General features: G+C 41.0%; 1 protein-coding gene across 4 annotated transcripts in view; it reads right to left on the reverse strand.

Moving 5' to 3' along the window:
- AGPS (alkylglycerone phosphate synthase) overlaps positions 1-23175 on the reverse strand; it is a 131003-nt gene that overhangs the window by 64513 nt on the left and 43315 nt on the right. For all 4 annotated transcript variants that reach the window (XR_008446647.1, XR_008446646.1, XM_054043859.1 and 1 more), the window contains exons 9-11: positions 12624-12749; positions 10433-10541; positions 5258-5385 (exon numbers count right to left, since the gene is read on the reverse strand). Coding sequence is in view for 2 of the 4 variants with exons in the window: in XM_054043859.1 (XP_053899834.1) it covers positions 5258-5385; positions 10433-10541; positions 12624-12749 (363 nt within the window). In the remaining 2 variants the exon portion in view is untranslated. The remainder of the gene's footprint in view (positions 1-5257; positions 5386-10432; positions 10542-12623; positions 12750-23175) is intronic.

Below are 23175 nucleotides of genomic sequence, written 5' to 3' on the forward strand. Positions count from 1 at the left end.
CCTCCAAACACTGTTCCTCCTCCTCCTCTAACCATGCAGCATTCACTCTGAGATGCAGGGGAGCTGAACACTGGATGCAAAATATGACCATGATGCAGAGTCAGGAGCTCAGGGTGAAGAGGAAGAGATATGAGAGAACAAATTAACAATGCAAGAAGGTCAAAGGACCAACACTGTCTTGGCCACATTGGAGCAAAGAGAATGAGTGTGGCACAATCCCATTTCAGCTTGAGAATGACCTGTCAGATGATTGCAATTGGAGCAAAGGCATACAAGAGTGCTGATTCCCAGCTCAGGTGAGAAGCATTGTCAGGGAGCCCAGATTGAGACACCTTTGAGAGCAAAACAGACAGCACTTCTTTTGTCTCTCGTGGCAAACAGGTCTATCATTAGTATGCTCCACACCACAAAGATAGACCAAATGATGCTGGGCTTCAGAGACCATTCATGATTTGGGGAGAAATTTCTGCTGAGGTGATCCGCCAAGTGATTCTGGATCCCAGGTAAGAGATTGGCCACAGGGGTAACGCCTTCCCCAATGCAAGCCTTCCAAGCTCTGATTGCCTCTTGACACAGAATATTGGAGCATGCGCCCCATCTGTTCCCATAATACTTCAGTGGTATTTTCATTAAGGATGAGCACTGCTGAGTCCCTGATAAGATACTGAAAGGCCTTACTGGCAATGTAGATGGCATGGAGCTCCAGGATACGGATATGCAAAGAAGCTTCCAGTTCCAACCACAGGTCTTGAACTTTTGAGCTCAGGTGTGCTCTGTAACCTATTAAGGAGGCATTGGTGACAATAGTCCTGGTTGGTGGGTACTAAGCAAAGGGAACACCCTGTCACACACTGCCCTGAAACTATCCACCACCATAAGTAGTCCAGGACTGGCAGAGGAAGGAGGACCAGTCTGTCCAAGGAATAACGATTCTGAGGATAGGCCAACTTCAGCCACTTTTCAAAAGGACAAAGGCACAATCTGGCAAATTAGAGTATCTATGTGCATGCAGCCATATGGCCTATCAACCTCAGGCATACTCAGGCTGTGGTTGAGGGCTGAGACTGTAGTTCCAAACATAGGTGGCAAACTGCATGGAATTGGTCGGTCAGCAGAAACACACTCAAACTTGTACAGTCTACAGGGCCCCAATTAACTCAGTTCTTTGAATTGGGATCAGTGCTGACTTTCCACTGTTTAGGATAAGACATAGGCAGTCAAGTAAGCATAGTGTGAACTGAACATGAGAGAAGACTGCTTCTTTGAACTTCCCCCTCAGTAACCAATCATCCAGATACGAGAAGATATGAATTCCCCTCTTCCTGAGGTACACGGTCACTACAATTATGCATATGTTAAAAACTCAGGGAGAAGAAGTCAGACTAAGAGGGAGCATGGTGTATTGATAGTGCCAGTCCACCACAACAAACTGGAGAAAACGCCTGTGGCTTGGGAGAACTGCAATGTAGCAATAAGTGTCCTGAAGGTCCAGAGCAGCAAACCAGTCAGAAAACCTCTGACACATCTGGTACTGGCCATTGTTGGAAGGCTGAATACTGGACTAGATGGACCATTGGTCTGACCCAGTATGGCCATTCTTATGTGATTTCATGAGGGGAGGACAGTTCATAGGGTTTCCATCTGGAATCTCATGAATCTGGTGCATTTGTTGAAGTTGTGGACATTGTCTCATTCCGCCCTTGGGTTTGGGAACCAGGAAATACTAGGAGTAGAATCCCTGTCCCCAATGCTGCAGGAAAACTTCCTCTACAGCCCCCAGAGCCAGTAGAGACTGAACCTGCTAGAGGAGCAGTGTCTAGTGAAAAGGGTCCCTGAAGAGGAACAGGGTAGGGGTGTGGGAGAGGAAGGATGGAGAAAACTGTATGATCTAACCCAATCTGACGGTGCTTAGGATCCAACTGTTCATGGTAATTGAGTCCCAAACACTGTAAAAATGAGCAAACCTGTAGGGGGGACAGGGATGGAGAGGTCACCATCTGATCACTACCCTGGACACACAGGTCAAGATGGGTACTTGCTGCACGCTGAGGGAGGATGAGCTGGCTGGCTACAATCTGGAACTAGAGATCCTTAGTCTCTGGGATCTATACCCCTTTCTGGGGATGTGCCGCTGCCTTACAAGAGACTGCTTGAAGAAAGGCTGCGAGCGGTATTGCTATTGTTGCTGCTGACTGCTAAAGCGGCGTCTCTAAAGCCAGAGTATAAACTCCCAAGGAACACAAAGTAGCTTGGGAATTATTTAAAAAAAATAATAATCATCATCATCCACGGTTTCATTTGTCTTTTCCAAAAATAATACCCGACCATAAGGTAAGTCCTCAATAGTCTGCTGCACATCGAGTAATGCCTGAATTCTGCAGCAATGGAGGTCCTCAGTCACCACTGATGCCATAATTCTGGCCAAAGCAACCACCACAGCCAGAGCTGACTGTAATGAATCAGTGACTTGTCCTCTGTTATTTACCACCACCACCCAACTTTTGGGTCATCTGCAAACCTTTTCAGTGATTATTTTGTTTTCTTCCGGGTCATAGATAAAAATGTTAAATAGCATAGGGTCAAGGACTGATCCCTGTGGGACCCCATTGGAATCACTTGCTTGATGAGGATTCCCCATTTACAATCCTATTGTGAGACCTATCACTTAGCCAGCTTTTAATCCATTTAATGTGTGCCAGGTTAACTTTATATCATTCTAGTTTTTCAATCAAAATATCATGTGGTACCAAGCCAAATGTCTTACAGAGGTCTAAGTATAGTAGGACAACATTATTCCTTTTATCAACCAAACTTATGATCATCAAAAAATAGTAACACATGAGTATGACAAGATCTATTTTCCATAAACCCATGCTGATTGGCCCTTATTACCCTTCTTTAATTCTTTATAAAACGGGTCTCCTATCAGCCGTTCCATTATCTTTCCTGGGATCAATGTCAGGCTGACAAGCTTATAATTACCCAGGTCATCCTGGCCCAACATTAGCTTTCTTCCAGTAAACTGGAACTTCTCCAGTTCTCCAAGACTTATTGAAAAAAATCAACATTTACAGTCCAGCAAGCTGCTCAGCAGCTCTTTTAAAACTCCCGGATGCAAGTTATCTGGATCTGCTGATTTAAAAATAGCCAATATTACTACCTTCTGTTTAACATCCTCCAGAGAAACTAGTGGAATGCAAGAAGTGTTATCACCACCATATGATGAGACTCATCTGTTTTTTCTCCAAATGCAGCACAAAAATATTCATTGAACTTCCCTGCCTTTTCTGCATTATCATTGATAATGCTACAAAATTTCCATCTAGTAATGGACCAATACCATTGTCAGTCTCTTTTTTATTCCTAATATATTAAAAATATATTGTCTCTCTCTCTGCTGGCCACAGATTTCTCCTCATTTCCCTTTGCTTCCCTTATCCATTTTCTACAATTCCTAGCTTCTGATTCATTACTATTGACTTCCCCTTTCTTCCATCTGTGTGTGTGGTGCTTCAGTAGGGCCAATTTCACAAAGCTGAAAACAAATGAGCCAAGTCAGCTGGAAAGAAGCAATTATATCTACATCTACCTGGTCTCCACTTTATTCTGCTTGCACATTATAAATGTGAGCAACTCATGATCATTACTTGTACCTAAGCTACCATTAATTTTTAATTCTGTGATCAGTTCTTCTTTATGTTAAGACAAGTCTACCTGTGATGGCAGCAACACTGAGTTAGGAAACTCATCTCTAACGTTTAGAAATTTCAAACATGTTTCAGTACTGGAAGCATGCGACCTCCAGCATGTCACTCAAATTTAAGCAGTACCCAGCATGATCATGCTGGGCTTTTTTTTCTACACATTATAGATAGGTGCATAAGAAAGTGGCCATCCTGTTCCCTATTGTGACTGGATGGTCAGTAGCAGACATCAACTTATACCACACCTTATGATCTATGTATTAGGACATTGATCCATAAGCATTCAAGATCATTTTCTTCCAAGTTATTAGTGACTTTAAAACCAGTAATGCCATTTTTGATAGAGTGCCAGGATACCATAGATCCACACTATAATACTTTTCGATCCACTATTATCCATCCATGCTACTTTTCTCATTGCAGTTTTATTCTGACATTAAATTGTGCATAAAACAAGATATAATTGACAGTTCAACACAAGAGAAGAGAAAGTATATCACACAAAAAAATTAAAATGGCTATTTCAGAGCTTCAACAAAAAGTCTGTCATATACATCTTATGCTATATTTACTGTGCAGCAGCAAGCTAGCTTTAGTGCAGGTTACAGCGAAGGTGATATCAACTCATTTACTATTTTTAAATACTACTATAATACTTTTTTCTTATATAGTGCTTTTTCTTAGTAATGTATATTTAGAATCCACCCCATGAGAATTATCCATTATTAAGGGGTTTTTTTGGAGGGTGCTTTTTTTTTTTTTTTTTTTTTGCTGCTCCGATAAACATCCTAAGATTGTGTGTTCAAGACCTTTGTGAAAACTAGCCTGGGAATGTGCATGCTGAACACACTACCTTGAAAACGCTCCAGGCCAATACTACCCAGGCTACAGAACTTTCCAAGGAAAACTGGAACAGTCCCAAGGTAGCTATGGAGGATAAAGACCACTTCAACCTGTAGCAGCCCAAATATTGCTAGCTAGTGTCCCCTACCTCCCAAATGCCCTGCCCCCGACTTTCTTATAGTCACATCTCTAGCAAATTGGATCTATTGCTTTCTTCTGTTACTAAGTGAACTAAGGAGAGTTCACGTATCTTCCAAAACAGTGCATGAGCATATCACCATGCTGGTGCATATGAACAGCAAGTGCCACAAATGTGTACAACTCTCCTAGTCTGCATAGGAACAACACGAAAATAAGTTTTACAAACTTTGCTAAAATATGATTTGTAAACAAATTGCATTGGCCTGCTAAACCCAGGGTTGTGTGTTCAATCCTTGAGGGGGTCATTTAGGAAACTGGGGTAAAAATCTGTCTGGGGATTGGTCCTGCTTTGAGCAGGAGGTTAGACTGGATCTCCTGAGGTCCCTTCCAACCCTGATATTCTATGATAATGTTAAAATTGATACTATCTCTTTAAGCCCACTTACCAACTACAAAAGTATCCAGAGGCAAACCAGAGCATTACTGTGCCACCTAGTGTTAGAATACGGATACTATATGTATGAATGAAACAAGTGTAATAGAATTCAAAAACAAAAATTTCTCCTTACCTGCTTTGCTATTTCTCTTAAACAGGCCACTCCTCGTTCAAAGTTAGGAAATACTACAGAGCCATACTTCTGGTATTCAGGGATTGGTCGAATTTTTATGGTAACTTCTGTAACCACTCCAAGGGTTCCTTTAAAAAGGAAAATGAACATGAACATAATTTCTATGTCACAAAAATCTCTCCTGCTTTCTGACTTAACATGTATGTTTGAGTATTTTCATACTCTCCCATAAGTGAGATGCCTTAAGAAAATTAAGTCAGATTTGTTAAATGTATTTTAAAGCCTAGAGTAGTATTTTTATTGCGCATCATTTCACTAGAAGCTTAATTTTTCTTTCTACATAAGCCTCCAATTAGAAGTTGACAGTTAAGGCAACGTTCTTCAAACTGTGGATCAGATTTTTTTCAGAAAATGATCAAATAAGCTCAGGATGTCTAAAAACTAATAGTTTAAATACAGTATTCTGCAAAAGCTCAGCTGGTTTACTGCATTTACACCAGGCTTTGCCACTGTTTTTGACAGGCTCTAAATAGAACTGTCAAGTAAGGAAAACAGGCTGCCATATCCAGATGTACAAAACAATGAGGTTTAAAAATGAATATTTTCCCCATTCTACTCAGTGATTTGTAGTGGGGGCAATCAGAGTTTTTATTATTAATTATTATTATTATTACTACTACTACTACTACAAGATTGGGATTAGGAAAGATAGGCTAAGATGGTTTGAAAATCCTTTAGCATTAGGACTCTAAACAAACAATTTAGGACAGAAAAGATTTCTTCAGGTAACAAGTTAACCAGTTCAAATTACTGAAGCTAACCCGAAGATCATACAAGAGATACTAGAGGTCTAGTAGACTAGTGATGACATAACTTTTCAAGTCTTTAAGCTGGTTTTGGGGAAGCCATCACAGAGTCTGACTAACTGTTAATGGGGGGCTATTCAATGTTAGAATGCCATGATAAAATGGCAATATGTTGTGCTAAAACCAACTCAAACTAGTGTTTGAGGACACTGAAACCATACTTACAACAAATTGAAAACGTTTAAAAACATGAAAATGTATGTGCATCCAATGCACTTAAGTCAGAAACTTTTGTCAGCACACGTGCCCCAGCCATCTTTGTTCCTGGAGCCAAGACCATAAAAGGGTTGTGACCATCGCCCCTCTTTCCATTTTTTCACACCATCTAATACCTCAAATAGTAGGGGGAAGGTATCTGCACACAATACATCACAAAGAACAAAAGTTACTGTACAGGTAAGTAACAGTTTTTCCTCCTTTGAGTGATTGTGCACATATACATTCCGCTGTGACTCACCAACAATTTCCTTACAGGTGATGGGACTTTTGATTATTTGAAAAGTGACTGAAGTCAAAAGCACTGCTGTACTGACTCGCTGAAGTTGGCACTGTCCCAGGAAGCTTGAGTGAAAGCAGAGTGTCTGGAAAAGGTATGTACTGGCAACTACGTTGTTAGTTTGCAAATGTCCACTATTGGTATGTTACTGATGAAATGTAATAGGACCCAGTGGGCTGTTATTCTCAGAGGAGGAGAAAATTTAGCTAGATTATAGCAGAGCTTAATATACTCAAATACAGGAAAGGAGGGGGAGGGGGGTTGGCTTACAGTGCCTGGAGCTCCAGTACCCTTCTTGCATAAGTAATTGCTAGCAGAAATGCAGTTTTCATTATTCTTTTCGTCAGATATGGACCTTGCCATGCCAATTTGCTGCAGCCTCATCAGCGACGGGCAGAGCCCTCAGACAACCATCAAATCTGGTCAGAGGGCAGTCATTAGTGATGTGAGAATTGTCTTTGGCCACAGCTGCATTTGGGATCCTCTCATTGGCCCCAAGGGTTGGAAGGCTGTCTGCACATTGACCCTGGTCTCTTCAAAATCCATGAATGGGGCAAATCAAAACTGGGTACATGCATGGTTGGGTCAATTATAAGAGACTGGTTTCTAATGTCAGCTGCAGATCATTCTTCACACCACATCAATCCCTCAGAAATCTGGGTAGGGCAAGTGGGCCCACAACAGGTGCCTTGATGACAAGCATGCTTTTGGGTAGTTGAAGAGGTCGTGTATAGTGGTAGGCTTGGGTTTGCTCTGATCTTCTCAACAATTCTGGCTGTAGCAACCAGAGGGATGTGTGGAGGAGTGATGTGGCTTAACACAGAGAGCAATGTGTGTAATTGCGCCAGTTATGATGTTCATGATTGAGTGCAGTTATGTGTCAACCACTTTTACATGAGACAAATGGAGTCAGACCAGAGCACAGTATTCTGCTGCAGAGTAAGAGAGGGCTAAACCAGATTGGCGATTTTGAGCATTTGCTCCCTATAAAGTGGTGGCCAATTTGCCTAGAAGGTTGTTACACAACTTCACCTTAGCCATAGTTTTCCTCGGGTAGATAAGATATGTGAGAGATCTATCTAGGGTACTCCATGTAATCAGCAAATCACATTCAGAGTGCTTTCTAGAGCTGAATCCTGAGTTGCCTGAAGACTGGCAATGCCAAACAGTAAGTTGATGGTGCCAGTGTGGACTGCACTGAAGATACAGGAAGAACTGATCACGTTTTGGTGGCAGGTGGTGCAGACAATGCCGATGTAGCTGAAGCAGCTACAATTAGAATCAGACAACGTAGAGTCCAGCAAAGAGAGACAAGTCCTTTGCTGCATGAAAGGCTTGTGGCATTGATGGCACTGAAAATGGAGGTAAGTGTACAGCCATTGGAGATGGAACCAGATCCAATAATGCTAGGGTTGAAGAGCTCTCCATTAAAGCAGTAGGCACCAGTCTCGACAACCCTGGTGGACGTGGAGTCTGAGTGGTGGTGCTTATGACCAGACCTCACAGCATTAGATGACTTTTTAAGTGCCTTTTTGTGGGATGAGGAGCACTTTCTATCAATCTCAAACAGTTCTGAACACTGCAAGGAGGCCACAGGAGAGCAAGATTTCTCATCCAACATTGGCTTTGGAGCCTTGGCAGCTAGACATGCACTTCTCATGGAGACTTCCGGTCATGGTCAGGCTCTGAGGAGGGAGATGTTGCCATTTCGAGAAGATAAAATTTAAGACAAAACTTCTTCTATTTCTTTGTCCTAGTGGGGAACAATCTACAGCTAGAACATATGTCCCTCACCTAAACAAATTACCAACTTTTGTGTCTATTGGTGACAGGGATAACAGCCCAGCACATGTCAAATTGTTTAAAACCAGGGAATTTCTGCATGGCAAAAAAAAAAAAAAAAAAAAAACTACTAAAACAGCTCTTTAACTAAACTAGAATTGCAGTAAAGTGAACTATAACTATATACAAAGGAGAAGGTCTCTTTTCTGAGCTGTCTAACTGAAGCTCAGAGGCAACAGGGAGCTCCATCTCTTGCTACAAGTGGTAACAGAGGGAGGCCGTGGCCACTTCCATTTTATGCCTTCTGCTCCACATATGACGATGGCAGAGGCCATGCACCGTCCAATGGTACTGATGTCAAAAGTCTCTGACTTGAATACACTGGCCGCACACACTTTTATAGCGTGAAATATATATGTGCACAGTTATTTGAAGAGGCGGCTTTTATCCTGCAGTTTCAACAAATTTAGTAACGAATTAAATTGCAAATTCTTCAGGACAGCAACTATGTCTCTCTCTATATTTGCACAGTGCCTAGCACAGTAGAGATATAATTCTGATTGGGGCCTTTTGGAGCAACTGCATGACAAATGAACAAACTGGAAAAATGTATAGCATGCAGTGACAAGTCTATCGTGTAGTAAAAAGATGGCAAGGTTAGCAAAATCCCACAAAAAGGCTAACAACTAGACTAAGTTTGAATGTTTTTGAAACTTCTCTCCACCTGATACGAGTAGCTTCTATTAACCCTGATTAGAGTTATAACAGACAAAGGGGATGATAGTGCTCTTTTTATGACTTAAAAAGTAGTCAATATGAACTTACATGAAGATGGAAACAGAAGTCCTGGACTTTGGGAACTTTTAGATCATGTGTGGAATTTGAAGAAAATTTGTTTTGTTCTAAGACTATTATTTAAACAGTCAACTCCTCTGTATAACATCTGAAAAAGATTCTCTTTCACTATAACTTATGGCAATTTTTTTCTGTGCAAAAATTTAACAACAACATTTGCAATAGGCATCCCTCAGGAATTTGTAATTTAAAAAGCTTTTCAGAGTTTTGGTTATCTACTGGACTAGTATGGACACCTTCGCACAGAGAAATCCTGCAGGAGTAATTAATACGTGCCAACATTACCTTATATTAGACTATTTAAAAGATTACTTTTTGAAAAACAAAAAAGAGAATAAATAAAAGGATACCGAACAGGAAAAGAATACACTACTGGACAATTATATTAATCTGCCCATTTGAGCACTTCATTTTAAGTTAAATTTTTTGAGTACAAATTTTTCTTGATGCACATATGTAATTCATATTACCTACTTCCACTTATGCATGAAAATGGAAATATTCAACACAGCAACCTTCCTGAACAAAGCCAACTAGAATGATTTAAATAATTATAAAAAGAGATACAAACCCAAAAGACAACATTTTCATATTAATAAAGAACTTTTTGAAATGTATTGCATCAATTTGGCACCATGTTTCACCTAAATGGGTAAGCCAAAATTTAACTGTGAACATCTGATTACTTCCAAGCAATTTTAAATATGAGTAGAGTCAGTTACATTAAATTTTTATTAAAACAACAAGAAACAATACGTCCCGCATTAAGTAACATGGTAACAGCAGGTTAAAATAGAGATTTCATTACTGCATGACAAACACAAGCAAGAAGACAAGCTCAGTATTGTAATGATTAACATTTTTTCTGATGCGTATATGGCAATGATTTGTAAACCTATTAGAATTTCCTAAAAGCTTGAGTTCAAAAATAAATTGATTATAGTTAGAGACACGAGAGCTGTTTTGAACTTGCTTTTTTGTGTGTTTGTGCAACAACAATGCAGCTGTGATGAGAGCCACACAGTAGTACAGAAATAAAAGAAGATTCTTGAACTGTAGTACTACCCATTAAGTGAAAAATTATGTTTTGAATAAATAAAACCCAAAGGATTTCAAACCATTACAGAAACTGATTTAATCTCACTAACAGCATCTTGATATTACTTTTGTTTATACCTTCAGATCCCATAATGAAATGATGGATGTCAGGTCCTGTTGACATGCGAGGTACTTGACAGCTTTTTTCTATTACTCCTCTTGGGGTTACCATTTTTATATGAACCACCTGTTTAACATATTATACAGTGATGAGTGTTAAATACTGAATGAATGTATAGTCAAGTAATTAATATATATGGATTAATATATTCATATTAAAATTTCCATTTACCACAAAATGCAACTTAAACTTGATGTAATTATACTATACAATTTGGAAAACCTATAAGTTACCCCCTAGACATTTTGTGGAGTAACCTGCTAGCCACTAATAAATCTAATACAATTCAGTTAGTCAGTGAAAGCACAGATTCTGCTCATTGTTTTGCCAAATCAAACTCTTCTCTTCTGTCCCTTTATGCATGCCACAGTTAATCTACAATTAAACATTTTGTTGGGTTTCTCATGATATCCTAGCCTATATCTTCCTTTTGTTTGACTGCATTGGTTAACTCTCACATATAGATACTTACTATATCACAGGAAAATAGTAGAAAGAAGGAATATAACCCAATGGCTTCTCCTGAGCTCTTCATAAGACCATGAAGACAGTTTCATAACATGCATATTTACATAGTAACGTGCACTTTTATTTAATCAGTTTGTATAACACAACAAAAACATTTTAATAATGAATTAATGGGCACTTAGATACAGCAAGCTCAGAAACAAAAAAATAAACTCAAAATGAAATTTATCTGAAGATTTCACTACATGCAAATAATACATCATTATTAAATATTTGTTACACAAAGTACCAAAAAAGTGATTAAGCCACATCAGCCAACTGACTATTATTAAACATAGCACATTCACCAATGTTTTAATGATTACCAACCCAGCAGGTAGGTTGGAGGACCGTCATCAAAAAAGTTAAGAGCTAATTGTTTACCATTTTTAAAGATAAGTACATATTCCAAATATCAAGTAAATATACATCTGGTCCTTAACTATGTTTTATTATTTTAATGGATTAAAATGGATTTGAAAATTATTCTTCCTCCAATGATAGATGGTTTCACATGCCAAAGTTTAACTTGATGCAAATTAAGGTCTAATGATACTTAACTATCTGGCATAACCCTCCCCTCCACACACAAGTTATATAATAGAAGGGTGCCTCAGTTACCAGGGCACAGTCAGATGTCATATGTTGATATGGTTTTTAAGGTCAGGCTTGACAAAGCCCTGGCTGGGATGATTTAGTTGGGGATTGGTCCTGCTTTGAGCAGGGGGTTGGACTAGATGACCTCCTGAGGTCCCTTCCAACCCTGATATTCTATGATCCTATGATAAAAAATCATCTTTGTTCAGATACCCCAAATGTTTCAGTCCTATAAGGCACTACTAGACAAATTTTTTTTGGCAGCTACAGATGTTGTAAGCCATCAAAATACTTAACTTCACCTTGTACGAAACCTTTTTCCACCTCCACTCTCCCTGCCCCCATGCCTACCAAAATCCCAGTTAGTTACATATTAGTCCATTGGTATGAAAGATATTCTGTTCTAAAAGTGATTAAAAAAAAAAAAAAAATAGGGCAAGGACTCTAGCCAGCTAAGATTTTGACCGGAACATATCCTTCCTTTAAAACAGGAAAGAACAAAACAACCCCCACCACACCCACACCCACCAAGAAAGCTGTTTTAGTTTTGCATCACTTAATACAGGAAAAGTGACAAAGAAATTAAATGAAGCTTCAAAACAGAAGGTAACAATACTTATATAAAGAGTTTAGTCTGCCTAATTTCCCCCCCCCCATATAGCGGAGAGAGAGTGGGAGATGCAGAGTCATTTTTAAATTACCTTTTTATTAAGGCTGCTTCAAATTTGGAATAAGGCACTTCCCTTTAGTAAGCGATGAGGCTATAGTATGATTCTGGTGTCACTACTGTAAATATTTACTAACATTTTATTTATGAGAAAATTTACAGTAATGATGCCAGAATCGTATTATAATTCCATTGTTTGCTAAAAGGGAGCACTTTATTCCAAATTTGAAGCAGCCTTAATATAAAGGTAATTTAAAAGAACTGTTATACACCCCCCACTTTCTCTGTCCCAATTATGAATAATTTACAGAGGCCAGAATCGAATGTTTCAAATTGGAGGGGAAATACTAGATAAAAAATATTTATAAAAAAATTACCAAATCTTCAATGTTTCCATAGATGTTCTTTTTCATGCCTGATGCGCGCGTGGCCACCCATCCTCCAAGAGAACTGAATTCCATAGAATCTGGTTCATGGCCTGTACAGTAACCACTCTCACCAAGCTAAAGATAGAAAGCAATATTCCACTGATGTAAGATAGCCTGCTTTTGCTTAGTAATCAACATATTAATTTTTAAAAACATTTTAGATTTAAAAAACTTGCTAATGATAGGAAGGAAAAAATAGGTATCTTGAACCAATATTGTTCAGGTACAAAGAGTCAACTCTTGAGATTTAAGAATAAATCTGATATAATGAAGTGGTTCTGCTTCTACTGTGTATACGCTAAGCAATATATCATACTATGAGGCCAGTTTTCTCATCATACCCCCCCCCGCCCACATTTTAAAACAAAGACCGCTATTGTTTGCAAAGATGTGATTCAAATACATGTGGAAAAAGATAACTAAGTAACTTCCAACTTCACTTAAACATTTCCAATAAATAAAGCACTTAATCTTTTGTTCTTTCTATCCTAATGTGATGTGCAGTAGAGGTCTGCAGAAATTCTGAGCAAATTGCTTGTATTTAATTCTCTCAAGAAGGAATGTGTTTTAATGTGCAGCCATCTGGTTGGGCTTCCTGTATGCAATACCAATGACAAATTTGTAATGCAGATCATGCATTCCTGTACATTAAACAGTTACTTGTTTCTCATTTTTCTATATTAGCTTGGCTCTGCCATCTGTACAACACGTGAGTGGGATTGAATCCCCCTTAAAAATGCAACACCAAGGCTATCCCCCTGAAATACTATAAAAAGCCAAGCAATCCTGCGTTGAATAGTACAGACTCCACCAACTGCATTTACTATACTGGAGATCATCTATTTGTGTTGACCAATTTGATAATGATCCAGTTAAATGTTTGCCATTTTCAAGTACGCTATCTAGGTGAGGGACAGCAGCTATATTTGGACACACATACACACACACACGTGTACGTACGTGTGCGCACGTGCATGCACACTATTAAGTCTGAAAACACTTTAAAAACATTAAGGTTGCAAAGTTAACCACTCAAAAGTGGCACTCAATGCCAGAATTTAGGTTGCCTGCACAACCTTAATTCAACCTCCCCTTGTGTGTATACTTCATTTTAGTCTTTAATTGCATGAACACACTACTTTTCCCCCCACAGGATTGCTGTCTCAGTGCACAGCTGTTTGGACAGTACTCAGTGAATGAGCAGCTATTCAATGGATGATATGGGAACTGATGCAGAGAGAGATTAGGGTTAAAACTTTACACTACTTTTGGGCGCCCTATTTGAGATGCCAATGACCTGATTTTTCAGAGAAATTAGCATTTTATAGCACATCATTTGTTCAGAGCACAGCTTTCAATGACTTTAGATGCAGTGCTGAGCAATGAAGTGCAAGCCAGAACCTGTGTCAAGTTGTGAACTCCCAGAAAATGAGGAACACACTATTAGTGGCCATCTGTGAAAAGTTTGGTTTAAGTGACTTGAGTACCATCACACAGGAACTCTGTGGCATTCAACTATATTAACCACAGGATCACCCTCTCTCTTCCTCAAATCCCCCGCCTCATTTCACTACATACACCTCTACCCCGATATAACGCTGTCCTCGGGAGCCAAAAAAAATCTTACCGCGTTATAGGTGAAACCACACTATAGCGAACTTGATTTGATCCGCCGGAGTGCGCAGCCCCGCCCCCCCCCGAGCACTGCTTTATTGCGTTCTATCCAAATTCGTGTTATATCAGGTCGTGTTATATCGGGGTAGAGGTGTACTTTCCAACTACTCCAGCAAATAAGGCAGGGGTCCTTCAGACAAACAGCTTCATCAACTGTACAACTAAATAAGGCAGAAGTCTTGGGAAAAATTTGATCATGTAATTAAAGACCATCATAATGAATATACATAGAGTGGGTGGGGGAAGGGGCAAGTTAAGGTCACAAAGGCAACCTTAATTCTGGTATTTCCTAACTTTTGTTTACTTGAGTTTGCAATCTCAAAGTTTTTTAAATGTAGTTTCTTGCATGTAGTCCAAGTTGTTTTTAAAAAGCATAGTGAAAAAATAAAATCTAGGTTTGTTCAACAAAGTTGGAACCTTTAAATCCATGAGCTCTGCTACTTGAGCCAACAGAGCAAGTAATAGCAGTAGTAGGTTGTCACCCTATGTGAGCCAGCCACTAGAAGAAGATCAGGCACGTTTTGCCACTAGGCTTCACAGCTATTTGTACATCCCTGTGGAATTTTTTTTAATAAATATAATTTTATTTTTCTGGAATTTCATGTTATTTCATTTGATCCAGCAAAGAGTGAGGGATGGGCAGGGGGATGGTTCCTACACCCAGGAGAGGAGAGGAGAGTGGCATAGCAGGCCCTGGGGGGAGTAAGGGGATCGCAAACCAAATCCACCTCACATGCGCCCTGCAGTAGTGGCTCCTGTCCTCAGGGGATAATAGGACCAGAGAGTGGGGTTGCAGCACCACTCAGGTTTGACCTGCCCATACCTCCATCATGATGATAGAAAGGTGGCCGGGCCAAACCTGAGCAGTGCTGCAACTCCATGTGCCAGATCACAACATCCGGTATGGGGAGCCAGGCCCAGAACAAAGCCACAGGAGCCACTGATGAGGGATGAATTTTTTCCCCAATTCATTTTGTTTTATATTCTGCTTTTCTTTTTATTAAGTGTTTTGTATTTGCTATAAAAACCAGGGCTCTAGCTATTGGCAGAGAGCAGAGATGCCCTGAGACTCCAGAATCTTGGGTTCTATTCCAGGTTCTATAGGGATCATAGTCTAATAGTTAGATCTTCTCCGTGACCCCTTCAGCAGGTCCTCCTCCTGATACCATCCTTCCCTCCTCCCAGTAACACCTCTCCATGCCTGGCTCCTCATCCCCCTCTGTATTTTGTTCCAATCCTCCTCCTCTTCACCGGGTGCCAGCCGGGGGCACCTTAAGCACACAGGAAAATCTCCCTGCGCTCAGCTCCAGTGCCACATGGCTCCTGGGTACCTGGAGGTGCAACCGTAGGTAGTCCTGCTGAGCCCATGCAGTCCTGGGATTGAGCGTGCTCAGATGAAATCTTCAGCAAAAGTGGTGAAACAAACAGGTCTCTACTTAGTATGTGCAAACTGTCATTCAGCAATTCGTAACTTGGTCAAGTTTACACAACTCTGATGCAAGGAAAAACCCCTCACCAAATTTCAACTTCCTGCTCCAAAGCATGGAGGCTCCACAGCTTCTCAACAAAATGGTTAAGAATTTTTTTTAAATGGGCTCAACAATGTCTTTTTCCCTAACCCGTTCTGCGAAACAGATGAATCCTTTTTGCTGACATTTTCCAGAATAATTAAATTTCAGCCCAAATGGTTGAAAGTTTGGCAGAGTAATAAGCAATTGAGAACAGGGTCTTGTAATAGAGAGTGTTAGGCAAGTTAATATTTTAGGAAATCTATCTGCCTTGCTCATTAACAGATCTGCTACAAAGCACAAGTCATTTTAATGGATTATATACGTTTAAAAAAAAAAAAAAACACCGATAAATTCACATCTTTCCATTCCAGCATTTGAGTCTCAATACTTTGGTAGTTTCAATACAGATCTGAGTTGGCACACAAGTTTTCAGCTCCATTCAGGTTTCTTCTGCCCTTATCTAGATAAGCATTGCCACATCTGTCAGTCTGTTCATTTTGGGTCTAAAGATTTTAGCTCTAGACTAAAAATAATTCATTTATGAATTAAGTTTGAAAAGTAGTTTCCTTTAAGAATGAAGCCATTCTAATATTCAAAATTGTTATTCTGCAATGGCAGCTATTTAAACCACGCAACGTTATGAATGCAAGTTGTCATACTTAAAAAAAAAAGTAGCTATCTTCCAACTTCTCAATTAAAATCACTACTATGAAAAATTGCATTATTAGACTCCAAAAGGTATCTAACTTTCTCTTTTTATAAAGCCAAAAGGTAGCACTATTTCTAATACTTTTGCATAGAACTTTCAGGCAATTATGTATACAATCAAAAAAGGAAATTAAACTCAAAGTTCTGATATTGTGGGTTTGGTGTACCCACTGCCACCCTTTGGGTGCACATCTGTGTATCAGCCTCATCTACCCTGATCATTTTGGAATATGCAGATCCTGTGGAAATTTTTCAAATGTGTTTAAGTTACTAAACATGTTAGAAAAATGTACCTCATGTCAAGTATGGAGTGTGGATCTGTACTGAAACGCTATTTAAAGAACTCCAGTTCTCAGGCGAGTAACTTTGCTCCTTCGAATACTGTCAGTACAGATCTGCACTCTTGGGAGATTCACATGTAGGTGTGGACTGAGCTGCAGGCAGAGCATTTCCATAAACTGGAACATTCTGAAGGCATGCCTTGGATCTAGCCAAGTGTGCTATGTTTCTTTCCAGGATTCTAAGCACATGGACAAGCATTGGGAGGAAACAGCATGGCCCTCTACCCGCCATATAACAATGACTAATCCAGGGGATTTATGGAATATTTTGTCCTATTACCGCCCACTTCAGCATCAAGCTTGTGTAACCTGTATTCCCTGGCAGACAATGCACCTTTAAGGAAGACTATTAACTAGATAATCTGATTCAGACAAAAGTCAGTGGCCACACTAGGGATTAATTTGGTGTCAGGTTGTACGGAACCACAGTATACTTAAAGAGGACTGTATAAGAAAGGTCAGCAAAGAAAGGATGGAGCTTGCTGGCTCTCCTAACTGAAGTTATTGTTTCAAGGAACAGTTTCCTAATGACCCAAGACCCCCATCATTAGCCAATATCTCACCTGCTCTGCACCTCCAATCTCTCCATCTGTCCCCTTGCCCCATTCCCTCAAGAACCTCTTTCACTCTTCTTCAGTCTCTGCTGTGGCTTCTTCCTTTCAAACTACAAGCAAGATCTAGTAGCTATCTCCTGAGAAAGGCCCTTGATTCCATCTTCAAGTACTATCCCACATCTTTTTATTCACTTTAAAATAATCAAACAGGCCATTTACAACTTCCAAGGTTCCCCTCCTCTAACTCCATTTTGGATACACTCCAATCAAGTTTCTGTTCTCTCCACTCTACTGAAAATTCTCTCACCAAGGTCTTCAATGACTTCTACCTAGCTAAATCTTAAGGCTTTACCCCACATTTGATCTTTTAGCTGTTTTGGTAACTGATCACACTCCCCTCCTAATTCGGTTGTACTTTGGCTTCTGTGGCACTATTTTTTTACCCTCCTCTCACCACTTTCTCTTTCACCATCTCCTCCTGCAGTTCCTCTTTCATGTCCCCTCTTTAGGAGTCCCTCAAGACACATCTGCTCACAAGGATTCAAGTATTATTTCCATGCAGATGACTGTTCTCATCCCATGCTTTCCTCTGATTCCCTCCATTCACTCCTAATTATCAGACCATTTGACGTTTTTCCCCCTGAGATGGCTCACTAGCATCTAAAGCATAACAAGAAATTATCTTAAACTTGGAGGGAAAATAATCTCCACTTCCCCCCCATTCCTCTATTGCTGTTTATACAACCCAGCCCTATAAACAGAGTCAAACTCCTCTCTCCCTACATATCTCATCCATGACCACATATGCGGTTTTGCCTCCTCAAGAATCCCACCCTTCCTCTCTGGCTTGATAGTTAAGATGTTGATTGATTCTCTGGTCATCTCCTATATTGATTACTGCATCTTTTTTCCTCTCCAGCCTCCCAAACCCACATCAGTCACCCTCCAATTCATCCAAACTGCAGCCACTAAAATTATATAGTCTTCACCCACTGTTTTAACACTCACCACCCCATGCTAACCTGATTTCACCCACTGGTTCCACCTTGCACACTGCATTACATTTGTTCTTGTCTTTACTTTCCAGGCCTTCACTGCAGCCTACATCTTCAGAACTTTTCACCAACCCTCATATCTGTTCCAGCAGAGATATCACCTTTAATGCCTTGTTCATTTCCATCTCCCATCATTTTTTCATGCTGTCCTTTTCATGTGGTTGCCAACCCACCATTTCCTCAAACTTCTGCCAAAGACTTACTTTCTGCAATGCTGAGAAGTAGTGAATTAAATAAAAGCTCTCAGCTATTCCCTCCTCTTTGTTGCTCAGTGCTTCTTCCCCCAACCCCACATCTGCCTTCAGAGTGTAAGTTCTTGTGGGCATGGACTATTTATATATCAGGTACAATTAGAGTGACCAGATATCAGGACTGTCCCTATAAAATCGGGACAGTCCTGATATTTGGGACTCTCTCTTATATAGAGGCCTATTACCCCCCACCCTCTGTCCTGATTTTTCACACTTGCTATCTGGTCACCCTACATACAATGCTGAGCACATTGTGCTTAAATTAAAAATAATCACAACTAGAACCCCTTGGTTTTAACTGTCTCCTCCTTTAGTATTTTCTGTTATTAACTTAATCACTGATATTTTAATAAGCTTGCAATCAAGTTGTTTAATAAAAAAATATTTATTACAAGTCATAAGTTTAACACATTGCCTGATTCTGTATTCCTTGCATACGCAGGAAATCATAATGAAGTCCTTAACATATATTTAATGTGCCCAAATATATTTAATGTGCTAAAACCTTACCACGAATACAAATTTATATTCAGCACTGACCAGATTGTGAGCCAGAGCCTCTGTATATTACTCTGAGGAAAATTTCCACTGAAAGGTCAATTCAAAATTCCATTTCCTAGTCAAGAAGAAGCTCTGAAGGAAAAACTGCATGAGTTAAGTTTAATGTACTATTTCAATTTGCAAGTTATGAAAGGCAGCTGCAGAAGGAGAGGGAATATTATGCCTTACTCTAGTAGAAGGAAAAATTGTATGGCATTTAAAGGATGGAATAGTTGGTGAAATATCAGAAGTTACTAGCCTAGAAAAATGTCATTTAAATTAAGGGAATATGCTCTGTGCATTTTAATTCTAACCTTTAAAAAAAAACCCACAGATTTGAAAAGGTTAAAATATTACATCAAATGATAAAAGAGGCTATAAAATAAGAGGCATGAAAGGCCATCTCTCTCACCAGCAACAGCTCTGTTGGCAAAGTCTCTGACACACATCTATTTGGTAAAAGCTATAATACCCTCCACCCCTAAATAAAAAGCTGCTCTTCAATTAAATTATTAAATTCCTTTATCAAAAGTCTTATTGCTTCAGAATCTTTTCTTACAGGTGTACTGAAGAATTCATATATGCCTTAAAAGGATGGGTTTCTTAAATTAGCAATTAGTCCATTCCATGGCATACTTGTAGTTCATTGCTGTCTTCCATGTTAGGGAGGTTCGGCAGCTAGCTTTGGACTACCACTTGCTTTATCATTGGAAGTCAATGTACCCCAGAAGGTGTTAAGCAAACATCTACCACCAGCTGTACATAGTTGAACACAAACCTTGAAGGGTGCTGGGGCTTCTCAGAAAACATTGCTACAGTCACATCTTTATTAAGATTAAGACCAATTTTCTGTTTAAACCTTGACTCTTAAATGCTCTAAAATCCACATGGTTACTTGGATTGTCTTGAAATATGGTGTGCCTTGTGGGAGAGTGGGGCTTGACAACTGAGCAAATTTTGGAGCCATTTGATCTTAGGGTGACTAGACGTCCCAATTTTATCAGGACTGTCCCGATATTTATTTGTTTGTCCCGCGTCCCTGACCAATGTGCGGTCGCGACACTGGACAAAAACAATTTTGCCCTCCTGGAAGGGGTCTCGCCCAACCACCACCCCGACTCCGCCCCCTCCTTCCCCCATTGGCTCCCTCCCCAAATCCCCGCCCTGGCCCCGCCTCTTCCCCAAGCACATGGCATTCCTCCTCCCTCCCAGGCCTGCTGCTGTAATGCCGGCGCAAGCCTGGGAGGGAGGGGGTGGTGAGTACGGGCACCGGGCGGGCAAGGGGGCTGCTCCCCCAGGAGAGAGACGAGGGGGTTCCGAATCCCAGCAGCGGCGGGGGAGAGCGGCTTGGGGCTGTACGAGTGGCTATTTAAAGTTTATCGGCTCGGGGTGGACCCCGGCCGGTCCTTGCCCCTGTAGAGGGGTGGTAAGGAGCCGAGTCCCCCCTCCCCCTGGCTCCTCACCTGAGCCCTCCCCGTCTCCCTCCTGGGGGAGCAGACCCCTTACCTGCCCACCCAGTGCTTCCAGCTCCAGGAACTGGAAGCCGGCCACCACCCCCTCCCTCCACGCTTGCGCCGGCATTACAGCTGCAAACCTGGGAGGGAAGAGGAATGCTGCTCAGCTGAGGAGCCAGGACGAGGGGGTTGGGGGGGGACTCGGCTCCTTACCTGGCCTGCGGCGGCCAGCAGCACATGCTGGCGCAGGGCGGGGACGCTACCCCCTACAGGGCAGGGCAAGGAGCCGGCTGGGGTCCCCCCAGCCGATAAACTTGACGTGGCCACTCGCACAGCCCTGAGCCGCTTTCCCCCGCTGCTGCCGAAGTCCGGAGCCCCGCACCTCTCCTGCTCGGATGCGCTCCAGCGGCTCCTTCCCCGCGGGGCGGCGGGACGCGCCGCATATGCCCGGCACCTGCAAAACGGCTTTTTTTTTTTTAAGCTCCGCCCCCGCCCCCTGATATTTCATGTCAGTGATCTGGTCACCCTATTTGACCTCCAGGTTCCCAAGATACAGCCGCCCCATGCCTCCTCAAAAAAAAAAAACACCACACACACCTAGTTGGTTTTTTTTTTTTTTTTTTTTTTTTTTTAAAGTTGATAGGTTTTGGCAACTTTTTTCGTGTACAGAGAGAGATGAAGCCAGGACTGAGATTATTGCACCAGGATCTCAAATGCTCAAGACTTACCCAAACAGAGTGCATGCCACCCACTAGTTCTCTGGGGAAAATCAAATTAATACATTAGCCACCAAAGTGTTTGGTTCTCCAGCTGGGCATGCACCAGGCTCACACAAACAGATTACACTGTGCATATACAGAGAGAGGGGGCAAGGGGCTGAAAGCTAGCTCTAACTCATGGGGCCTGAATATCTCAAGGGGGAAGTTACAGCCAGTGACCTGAGGTACACAGTCCAAGCACTGAGAGTTCAAATCCAACCATGGCAATCTGAAATTAAGGAAAAGGCAGCATCTTGATAGAGTCTGCCTCTATCAAAGGTGTTTGTTTTTTATTTTGGGAAAGTGTAATCTGAGTACAACAGAATATTCAGAAGGTGCTAAAATTATTTTTTGAAAAGAAAATAAATTACACGTGCAAATCCTCACTGAGAGGGGTGGGTGAAGGATCAGGTGATGGGCAGGCCACCAGGAAGGGACATGGGGGTGAGTAATAGGGGGTACAGACAAGGATAGGGGTAGGGGCCACCGTAAGTCCCATATTCTCCCCTCCGGTGTGTGCCACGATATGGGACCCTTCTGAGCCCTTCTCCCTGTGTACACACACACCAGAATCTCAATGACCCTGCCCATCTATTGGAGCCTGACCAGGTGTGGGCTACGTTCAGGGGGAGGAATGGGGCATGTATTGCCTTTCAGCGGGTCTGAGATTCTCTTCCTACCCTTCCCCTATGATCTGGAAGCTGTGGATCCCTGCCCGTGGGGGTGCCTGAGCCCCTCCCCATACCCGCTTCATGTGAGCTGAGATCTGTGGGCCTTTATCTAGTGAGGTCACAGCCCCACTCCCTGTGTGTACCAGGATGGAGATGGCCCCAGCTCATTATTAGGGTCTACTGAGCTACTTGAGATATTCTGAAGAAAAGTTGTATGCAAGAACTAGGTATTATTACTACTTGTTCAAAGGAGCATCTGAACTTAGAGAAATGAGTTTATGTATAAAGTGAGGCCAAAACTCCACCCAGGAATAATATTACAACCTACCCCTGGGAAGAGTTCTCCATTTGCCCTATGACTACTTCAGAATCACTTCCAAACATTAGAATGAGGAAAACTTCTCTCCATTACAAGAGAGTTCAAAGACAACTAACTCCCAAACCAAGGATTTCATTAACCTCGCCTTAAATTTGAGAGTACATATCACTAGCTTAAAATTAAACATTCTTACGAGAACACTTAATTAGTAAGATCATCATTAAAAAGCCAAGAAGGGTAGAGTTTAGGTTAAATTTACAAGGAACTCAAATATCTGAAAATATGTTTATCTTAACTATGTATTTCCAAACTACCATAACTTTCTTCCTCAGAGTCACCAACCTCCCATCTACCTGGCTGGATATCAGAACTGTGTAATGAAGATTTATATATTTAGTTTCGTACTTATATGTATTTGATACTAAGTGTTGTGCCTTGCAGCCACACTTCTGCACAGATGGAAGCACATATTGCAGGCTAAAAATTGACAGCTCACTTTTAGGCTATTTCACATGGGATTTGCATCTAAGATTAGCCAGGATTTTTCAATTAAAATTTAACAAATATCCAGGGTTAGACAGTCCATAACTTTGGATATAATTCTTACAAATTTGATAAGCATAAATGGTAAGCAAAAGTGGGCATGAAAATTTGTGTAAGGATGA

This window comes from Malaclemys terrapin, chromosome 11 (assembly GCF_027887155.1).
Source record: "Malaclemys terrapin pileata isolate rMalTer1 chromosome 11, rMalTer1.hap1, whole genome shotgun sequence".
Taxonomy (NCBI): domain Eukaryota; kingdom Metazoa; phylum Chordata; order Testudines; family Emydidae; genus Malaclemys; species Malaclemys terrapin.